General features: G+C 36.3%; 1 protein-coding gene across 1 annotated transcript in view; it reads left to right on the forward strand.

Moving 5' to 3' along the window:
* Nucleotides 1-11,064, forward strand: part of BMP5 (bone morphogenetic protein 5) — a 194,033-nt gene that overhangs the window by 106,391 nt on the left and 76,578 nt on the right. Inside the window, exon 3 of the mRNA XM_007945618.2 lies at nt 6,405-6,553. Coding sequence (XP_007943809.1) covers nt 6,405-6,553 — 149 coding nt within the window. The remainder of the gene's footprint in view (nt 1-6,404; nt 6,554-11,064) is intronic.

The following is an 11,064-nucleotide window of genomic DNA, read 5'->3' on the forward strand; positions in this document are numbered from 1 at the left end:
GGAAATGTCTTAGGCCACTCCAGGACTCCATTTCTACTCAACTTGTTTAATGCTGGTAGTTTGGATGAAGAATTTAACGTTCCAATCCAAAATCCAATGGCCTTTGAGTATAAGGAGAACAGTTATAATATGGACAAAGAATATGTGGAATAATGTAAGAGAAATTGCTCTGCAAAAGAAATGTGGAAATCTAGGTTCTCGTCATGGTTGGGTTCCAACATTTGAGTAACCATATGTACATACCATAATATATATAACTACATATATATATATATATATACACACACACACATATATATATAACTATATATATATAAAACCATATATATGGGATATACATACATACATACATATATATATATGTATATATATGTGTGTGTGTGTGTGTGTGTGTGTGTATATATATATATATATATATATATATACACCTACTGCCATCAAGTTGATTACGACTCACAGTGACTCCTGTTGTGTTTCCAAGGCTGTGAATCATTACAGAAGTAAATTGCTTCATCTTTCTTTAATGGAGTGGCTGGTGAGTTTGAACCACCAAACTTCTGGTTAGCAATCAAATACCTTAGATACTATGTCACCAGAGCTCCGTTCTCTCTCTCTCTCTCTCTCCATATATATAGTGCATAAAGTTTTGACTGCTAATCAGAAGCCACTCTGTGGAAGGAAGACTGGGCAATCTACTTCCATAAAGATTTACCACCTTGGAAATCCAATGGGGGTCTCTATGAATTAGAATCAACTCAATGGCTGTGAGTTTTGTTGTTTGGTATAACACTAATATATATTAGTCTTATAATAAAAATATCTCACTTATTTGGCTGCAGATATACCAAGGAAAGCTAGTATTTTCAAACATCTAAATATTATGTGGAAGGTGTACTACTAGTCATGTTGACATAATATATATACTTAATTATGGGGACACCACAAATCATATGACCACATAAAGATGATATTCCATTTACTCAAGTAAAAGATCAAAAAAATTAGAGGAGAAGCAATCTCCCGCAAACTCATTGCCATCGAGTCGATTTTGACTCATAGTGACCCCCTTAGGTTTCCGAGGCAATATCACTTAGGAAGTAGATTGCCCAACCTTACTTCATATTTGAAATAATATGTCCTCAAATTTTACAATTAAAAAATAGGCGATTTAGAGATATCTGTATTATGGTTATGATAGATCTTCTAAAGATTCAAAAGTAATTTCTCTTTTATCTTTTTTGTAAATATACAGATTTTATTGCATGAAATTTTTTGCTTTTCACAAAATCTTTTAATGAAAGATTATAATATTATTTTTTTATACATGGGAAAATTGAGGCTTAGAAATTTCTTATTTGTTCAAGTTCTGTCTGATCCCCAGACCCTTGCTTATTTCCTTGTACTATTTCCTTGTACTATATTGACATTTAACAAACTCTGGTGGTGTAGTGCTTAAGGCATTTGATTGCTAACCAGAAGGTTGACAGTTCAAATCTAACAGCGGATCTGTGGAAGGAAGATGAAGCAATCTATTTCTGTAAAGTTTACTATCTCAGAAACCCAGTGGAGGTCACTATGAGTCAGAATTGACTTGATGGCAGCGAGTTTTTTTTTTTTTTTTACATTGATATTTATGTTAAAGATGATAGAGGTTATGTTTTAGCACTTCTTTGTTATATTCTTAGATATAAAACACTAATTTTCTCAGTTTATCAACCTGCATTTTCAGATAGGTTGTTAGCTTAGTAGTAACTCAAATTTTGCTGAATTTTAGCTCCTAATGCTCAGTCCTTAGTAAAGTACTCCTCTAGTATTTTTGAGATGCCTTAAGATATCTCAAAAATTCTTTTTCTCTTTCAGTAAAAACAAAACACAAAACTGTTGAAAATCTATATATGCAAGTCCACCAGTTTCTTACACATGACTTGACATGTTTCAACCCCTGGCCATGATTAAAGTAGGATCTGTTCACACATAGCTGTATTTAACTATAAATGTTCACCTATAGATATATGTATTCACACACAGGAATATTATTTTTCACTTCTGAGTAACCAAAAGACCAAACTCACTGCCACTGGGTTGATTCCAACTTATAGAGATCCCCATTTGGTTTCTGAGGTGGTAAATCTTCACTGAAATAGATTGCCCCATCTTCCTTCTGTGGAGTAGCTGGTGGGTTTGAACTATCAACCTTCTGGTTAGCAGTCAAATGCCTTAGGCACTGCATCACTATATTTAATACATCTGTTTCATATGCCATAACCATCTCAGTATTACAAATCTTTTGTCTGTTAAATATGACTCTGCATGTAACAACTGCATGATGACTTCCATCAAGCTGTGTAAGAAATTATAAAATACAGATACTGCTCTGTATTATAAAACCAAACCAAATACATTGCCATTGAGTTGATTCGACTCATAGTGACCTTTCCTTGGGTTTCTGAGGTGGTATCTCTACAGAAGTAAATTGCCCAATCTTCTATTTGAGGAGTGGCTGTGGGGTTTGAACCATGAGCCTTCTGGTTAGCAGTCAAATGCCTTAGGCACTATGCCTCCAGAGCTCCTGATTTGTGTCATAGTCAATACAAATCTTCAAATTCTACCTAAAAGAGAAAAATACAAATTTTAATGATTATAAATTATTTTCACTAATATAAATTTACTTTTACATATCTGTTTTTGAAAATATTTCAATGTTGATAATTTCTTTAGTTTGACTAAAAAAAAAATCCTGGAAAATAGAACATGGAACTAATAGAAAACATCTCATAAATGACTAACTAAAGATAGTTGTTAACTACTTGTAATTGCCTCCCAAAATGTATGTCTCTGTTTTTTATTTTTCAAATATTTATAAACATGTAAAGGCATAACATTATAAAATTTACAGAGTTGATTATAACATTTTTACCCTATTTCAAATGACAGTAGGCTTGAAAGCAGTGTAGAATATGACTACACCAGGAAACTTATTGGTTATCTTGTTATCTAAATTTTGCATTTATGACAATAGTGAAAAATCTACTAACCAACTATTTTGTGCATTAATGAGAAGCCAAGGCAAGAGAGGGAGGAGGAGGACAAGGTTTGAAGGAGGGAACAAGGCCTCAAGGGCTAATGGCTGTTCATATTACCCAGGTTGGGCAGAGGAGCCAGGCCAGGCCCACAGTGAGTGCTGGGCAGGCAGGTGGCATGCAGGAGGCAGAGGGTAGCTGGGCTGCAAGGAGGTGGCAGGAGCCCTGGCACAGGAATTGGATAAGGAGCATGGACATCTCTTCCTCCAAATAGGCCTCTCTGCCACCTCACAGAGACCTCTGCCTGGCCCAGATGCCTGGCCTCATCTGCCCACAAGCCTGGGTGCCACCTGCTTCTTAGGCCTGTTTCTGGGCTCAGTGGAACAGGAAAGTGGAGAGGGTAGGTGCTGGGGTCTGCACAAAGTTCCAGACCACAGCCAAGCAATGGTGGTCTCTTGCTGCTCTAGGGCAATGGGTAGCTCCCAATTACCATCACCACCACCACCAATAACTTTCATAGGCTCCTTGGTGGTGGAGAAAGTGTGTGATGAATAGGGGACCACCACACCATGTGTATACCGAGATACATGGAGTAGGGTGGGGTGGGGGGTCCCAACATGTGGTCAGTGACAGGGAAGGGAAGAAGCCACAGCACCAACTCTCAGAAACACCAATTATCCCATAAGGATCTGATCTTTAGAACCTAACATGTAGATAAGTGAGGTGTGAGTGTATTTCCCAAGCTACAGGATGATTTATTCTATGTAAGAAGCTAACAATGTGATTAACTCCAGGACTGCAATCTCAAAGATATTCATGAAATATCCTGAAATTTTAAGGACAATCCTTATTTTGTGGAGTCTTTATTTGGCAGGTTCTTTACGTTCAGCAGAAGAAGAATTCTGTTGACATTCTGTCATACTGGGAATAGAATATGACACAGACAGACAAACAAACAAACAAACAGTGCCCTCTAGGTGATCCCCACTCATAGCAACCCTATGGAAGTAGAGTGCCAGGTCTTTTCTCAAGTGAAGTGACTGGCTGATGGTTCAGATAGCAGAAAATTCATTCAGCAGCTGATCCCTTAAAACACTGCACCACCAAATCTCCTGTAAATATAATAGTTCATTAAAATTTAAGGAGCCCTGGTGGCACAATAGTTGAATGCTCTACTGCTAATTGAAAGATTGACAGTTCAAACCCACTCAGGCACACTGTGGGAGAGAGATTAGGCAATCTGCTTCTGTAAAGATTACAGCCAAGAAAGCCCTGTAAAGCAGTTCTACTCTATCACTTGAGGTCACTATGAGTCAGAGTCAGCATGGGGACATCCAACAACAAGAACAAAATTCAAGTTAGAATTAACTGAATCCATTCATTGCTTTGTACTGTATACTTGTCATGTGTCTGCAGAATCTCAAACTGAGTCCTGTATCGGATATTTTAAAGAGTGCCAGCAAACTTCTTTTGAAAAATACTATGATTGGGGTTGTGAAGGAGAATGGAATTTTCACTGTTCAGAGTAGGGTAGTTGCATGATGTAATTAATTATATTGCATTTATTTAACCTCTCTAGGTTAATGGAAAAGTGGTAGAAAGTTGAAATAAATGAATGAAAATGTAACCTTTAAATATTGACTGAGATTCTCACTTCACTTCTGTTAAGAGTAGTTTAATTTTTCAATTATCATAGACAGACTAATTTTTTTAAAAATATTTCTCTATAGTTTGGGTTTATTCAAAATTTGTTTTTTATATAACTCACGTTTTGAAGTGCCTTCTATGATGTAGACAGATGGAAAATGCAGAACAGAGCTTAACATAACTTGCTGTGATTTTCCACAGATAAATAATATTCTCCTAAATAGACTCAGAGGAGCTCTGGTAGCATAGTGCCTAAGGCACTTGACTGCTAACCAGAAGGCTGGTGGTTCAAACCCACCAGCCACTCCTTAGAAGGAAGTTTGGGCAATCTACTTCTGTAGTGAAACCGCCTCGGAAACCCAAGGAGGGGTTGCTATGAGTTGGGTCTGACTCTACGGCCCATAACAACAAGAACAACAAGTAGACTCAGAGCTCCGGTGGCATAGTGGTTAAAGGGTCAGAGATTCTAATCTACCAGCCACTCTGCTGGAGAAAGATGAGGCAGTCTATTTCTGTAAAGATTGACAGTTTTAGAAACCCTATTTGTGAGTTCTACTCCATCCTAAAGAGTTGCTATGAGTTGGAATGGGCTCGATGGCAGGGGGTTTTTTTGGAAGTAGATTTGTTGTTGTTGTTGTTATTTGCCGTCGAGTCGGCCCTGACTCATAGCGACCCCTCCTTGGGTTTCCGAGGCAGTATCACTACAGAAGTAGGATTGCCCAACCTTCCTTCCGAGGAGTGGCTGGTGGGTTTGAACCGTCAGCCTTCTGGTTAGCAGTCAAGTGCCTTAGGCACTATGCTACCAGATTTAGCATAATATAAAAAGCCATAAAAATGTATAATAATGTCACTTCTACTTTACCTTGAAGGAGATCCAAGGTTTTGCAATTAACCTATCTGAACCTCAATTTCATCAATATGATTGGGCTGTTGTAAAGATCAAATGTCAGAATACATGGCAGTTAGCTCAGTTTGCTTGTGGTTAAAGAAAAAAGAATCATAATTCAACAATCATTCATACATTTATTAATTTAAGGCTAAAACTAAGGCTCAAAAATATGTGTGTCAATACCAGTAACACTGGAGATTTTACTAAAACATTCAAGTTCATATTCATAGCTGTTATGTTCTCAAGACATAAGAAGATGATAAATCAAATCAGGGTCAATTCTGCTGCTTAACTCATGGGATTATCCAATGGAACCCCTGTGACCTGCTCTTCACTTTCGTTATCTATAAAATCATGTGAATAATAAAAATGGAGAATATTAGAAAACTATCCCCAAAACAGATGCTTGTGTCACATTTTGCCTGTGCTCTGTCTCTTTGAGGACTCATGTTCATCCATCCAAATTGGAGCAGCAACTTTCTTTTCTAGCTCTATTCAGTTGAATCCTTTGTGAATTTGCCAGAGAAGGCTACTTAGGAGAGTGGTTTCAGAGAACACTGATGACCAGGGACCAAATTAAGGCCAAGGCTAATGTTTGTGAGACCAATGAAAAGCAGAAAAATGGAAATTACTTTCAGATATTACTAATCTGCACCAGCTTTGAGTGGGGAACCTAGCAACAAAAAGTTCTGTATCTTATTATTCATCACTTGAGTCACTTGTTCCCCTTGTTCTTTAATTAACTCCTGTGATATTAAAAAGTGCTTTTTGGATGTTTTCACTTAAGTAAAGGAAATTGTGATCTTCATTCAAACCTTTAACTTTTTTTCTGTTCTTTTTCTCCATAGGGATGCAGATCTGTTCCTGTTAGACACAAGAAAGGCCCAAGCTTTAGATGTGGGTTGGCTTGTCTTTGATATCACTGTGACCAGCAATCATTGGGTGATTAATCCACAGAACAATTTGGGCTTACAGCTCTGTGCAGAAACAGGGGATGGTAAGCTCTGAGTTACATATATTTCTTGTGAGGCTTGTTTTGATAGGTTGAGAGTTGTTTTTTGTGTGATTTAACAAACATCTTTTTTGTACCTATGAAATGCAAGATAGCACATTACACAGGATAGTGTAAAATATTAGTTAATAAATTTATCAACACATTTATCAAACCATCATATATTTATTGTTAGGCCACTGAGGTTAAAGTAGTAGATACCGCTGCTCTCAAGGATTTTTGGGCTAGTATTGTAGATCTGTATGTAAGTAGTACAACTGTAAATAATAACAAATATCAAAAAAAGCTCTATGCGAAGTGCTCTATGTTTTGATTGTGGTGGTAGTTACTCACTGCTGTTGAGTCTATTTAACTTATAGTGATCTCTCCTTGGGTTTCCAAAGCGGTATCTTAATGGAGGTAGATCGCCCAATCTTCCTTCTGAGAAGTGGCTGGTGGGTTTGAACTGCCAGCCTTCTGGTTAGCAGTCAATGTTTTAGGCACCATGCCACCAGAGCTCCCGTTTGTCCCAATGTATAGGATTGTACACTGAAGAATGGTGAATGCTACTATATGCAAATTATATCTCCAAAACAAAATAACCAAGAACTGTATACTAAAAAAAAAGTGCTATGGAAAGAGACGAAGGAGCTACCAATAATCCAAGGGGGGAGAGATGTTGGGAGTATAACTAAAGTCATGAGAAAATTCACAGAACAAATAATGTTGAGTTAGATCTTAATGCTTTGCAATATTTGGTCAAAGACTGCCATTCCAGAATCACCTTTAGATGAGATCTGAAGGAATCTTCATTTCTAAGAAGTATGAGAAATAATTCTTACGTTCAAAGTTATTCATTGGGCATCTGCTTTGGTCTGTGCACTTGGCTTGAAGCCAGAAATACAATGGTGAGCAAAAGCAGATAATGGCCTTAGGAGGCTTATACAAATTTGAGTGAGTTATTAGGTAGTAAACACATAATAACAGTAATCAATGCATGTCAGTATATCTGCCAGAGTCCAATAGAGAAATTGAATGCCATTCTTGTGAATATAGAGCAGTGAGAAAATTTGAGATTCAATATGAAATTAAGGTAGATGTGATTAGTGGAAAAAGTTTAGGAGGGGGAAGCATATTTCAGATATACAGAATAGAATTTTCAAAGACCATGGTGAAGGGGACTGGGACCTCAGTACGTTTGATTAGGAGGCCAGGGAAGCCAATTTCCCAGAGCCATGTAGGACAAGTTAAGGCTTTGATAACTCAGAGTCCAAATATTTGAAATTCAAATCAGATTCCAGATCATTTAAAATTATATTTGTAGTGATAGGAAGTTACATAATTTATGTAATAGTTTGCTAGCTTGATTGGTAATTTTAAGATATTTATATATATGAGTCTATATTATCCTCTTGTCTTTAACTCCACAAATGTTAGAGACAAGTTCAGGGAGAATAATTTTTAAAGATATTACTAATAAGAGAGCATGCCTTATTTGGGAGTCCCTGGGTGGCATAACTAAGGACTTGACTAATAGCTGAAAGGTTGGTATTTTAAACCCACCCAGAGGTACCTCTGAAGACAGGCCTGGTTATCTGCTTCTATAGGTCACAGACTTGAAAAACCTATGAAGTACTTCTGCTCTGTACAATGAATGTTATTATGGTCCGAATCAACTTGAGAGCAACTAACAACAACATGCCTTTTTAACAGGAAAGAGTAAGTTTTGGCTGTTTTATTTTTTTATGTAATCAGACAATAGAAACATTAGCCGCAAGGTCTATTTCATTCATCCCTCTCTACTGTGTTATACAAAGCCTTATTTACTAAAATAAAGAGTTAAGTGAAAGTTGGGTCTGTCTTGGACCTCTTTCAAGTGGCTTAATTACTATATGCAATAAGGCTTCACGATGGAACTATTTTATCTATAACCAGTTTCACAGCCTAAGCATACTACCATAACCAGCACTTTGATTTCAAGAATTGTGTATATGAAATGAGGTTGAGAGACACAAACTAAGTATATTGCAGGATTAGTCAAATAACAATTTCATATGCCCCAGATTTTAATCTAGCAAAAGAAAATTCTTACTGAAAGTATTATAGACAGTGTTTCAGACATCAAAACCTAAATTTTCCAGAGATTTTAGCTACAATGCTGAATTTTTGAATTTTTATAAATAATTAAAATATTTTGAATTGTAAATTATTTTCCAATTATGGCTTTGAGATTATTGTGAAGGATCCTCAGAATTCAAACATTATAAATGTAGACCCAGAAAAGCACATTTAAACAATCTTCCAAGTATTCTTACATTGTTAAACTACTGTACATTTATGGTCAGAAATGTGACTGGGAAATTGGCACTGTCGGGGAAAGCCTATCGTTTTTTTCCCTGGTATGTAGCCAAACAAGAAAAATTAAATTAGTGGTATGTGCTTATCCCAGTCTTCTCCTTGGGGATATACTTGAAATGCCTAACTAAACAACTCAAGAGATCTATGAAATATGATCAGCATGTTTCCTTTTAATTTCCATCCTCCCCATCCCATATAAACATTCTAACGATTTTTTTTTTGTTGTTGTTATTGTTAATGTACTTCACTTTTCTTGGTTCTTTCTTTCATTTTCAACCTATATAATTTAACTTCTATTTTGCTTTCAATTTATTTTTTTCTCTCTGAGAACTATCCTATATTTTGAGCTTTGCTTTCTCCCTGATTTATTTCACTTGTATTTTTAAGGATGATTTGGTTGTAAACTACTATTATAGTACTTACCAGTATTTTTCTTTCTTTCCTTTTTATTTCAGCCTAAACTACACTGTTTTCTCTTCACAAAAATTATCCAATTCTTTTACTTAAAGGTTAGGTTTGAGATATACACTCTATATACTGCCATTTGTTGCATTTCTTTGTCTCTCAAGTGTTCTCTAGTAGGAAGAACAGTAAAATGGTTGAATTTTCAGGCTAAGCATGTAACTAATTTAATTAATGGTGGACAGATTTCCCAGGAGATTCCTACTAAGACAGTTTAGGCAGGAGGGTCTGCCAATCTATTTCTGAAATAATTAGCCAGTGGAAACCTTACAAACAGCAGCAGACTACTGTCTGATATAGTGCCAGAAGATAAGCCCCTCAGGTTAGAAGGCACTTAAAATACAGCTACAGAGAAGTTGCCTCCTCAAAGCAGAATCAACTTTAATGACATAGATGGAGTAAAGCTTTCAGGAACTTCATTTGCTGATGTGGCATGACTCAAAATAAAAAGAAATAGCTGCAAATATCCATTAATAATTGGGACATGAAATATATGAAGTAATGAATTTAGGAGAATTGGAAGTTGTTAAAAATGAAATGGAACATATACAAATCAACATCTTGGTCATTAGAGAGCTGAAATGCGCTGGTATTGGCCATTTTGAATTAGATCATATGGTCTATTATGCTGGGAATGACAATTTGAAGAGGAATGGCATCACATTCATCACCAAAATGAACATTTCAAGAGCTTTCTTGAAGTAAAATGCTGTCAGTAATAGGATAATATCCATACACCTACAAGAAAGAACAATTAATATGACTATTATTCAAATTTATGTACCATCTCCTAACGTCCTTAAGAAATTGAAGATTTTTACCAATTTCTGCAGTCTGAAATTGATCGAATATGCAGTCAAGATGCATCTATAGTTACTGGTGATTGAAATGTGAAAGTTGCACACAAAGAAGAAGGATCAGTAATTGGAAAATATGACCTTGCTTATAAAAATGATCCCAGAAATTGCGTGATAGAATTTTGCAAGAATAATGACTTATTCATTGCTAATACTGTTTTGCAGCAACATAAATGGTGGAATGCACAGTAATCAATCAAATTGACTACATCTGTGCAAAGGGATGATGGAGAAGTTCAATAACATCAGGCAGAGCAAGGCCAACCTAAAGCTGAAGACAAGTACAACCTTGAGTATATCCCATCTGAATTTAGAGATCATCGCAAGAATAGATTTGAACCTTTAGAGAGATGAAAATCAAAACAACAATGAGATATCTTTTCCTCCCAGAACTAATGGCAAAGTTCAATAAAATAGAAAACAACAAATGGTGACAAAGAAGTAGAGACACTGGAACTCTTATCCATTGCTGGTGGGACTGTAACATTGTGGAACCACTATGGAAAATGGTATAGCATTTCCTTAAAAAACTGGAAAGAGAAATACCATTTGATTTAGCAATCTTCCTACTAGGAATCTATCCTAGAGAATAAGAGCCGTGACACAAACAGATATAATATATATATACACACACACATATATTCATGCATATTGAAGCAATGTTCATAATAGAAAAAAGATAGAAACAACCTAAATGCCACAAATTAATCAATAAACTATGGTAACTACATACCACCCTTGTTGTTGTTGTTGTTGTTGTTTGCCGTCGAGTCGGCCCCGACTCATAGCGACCCCTCCTTGGGTTTCCGAGGCAGTATCACTACGGAAGTAGGAATGCCC

This window comes from Orycteropus afer, unplaced genomic scaffold (genome assembly GCF_000298275.1).
Source record: "Orycteropus afer afer isolate SDZICR_OR568_19922 unplaced genomic scaffold, OryAfe1.0 scaffold00140, whole genome shotgun sequence".
Lineage (NCBI taxonomy): Eukaryota > Metazoa > Chordata > Mammalia > Tubulidentata > Orycteropodidae > Orycteropus > Orycteropus afer.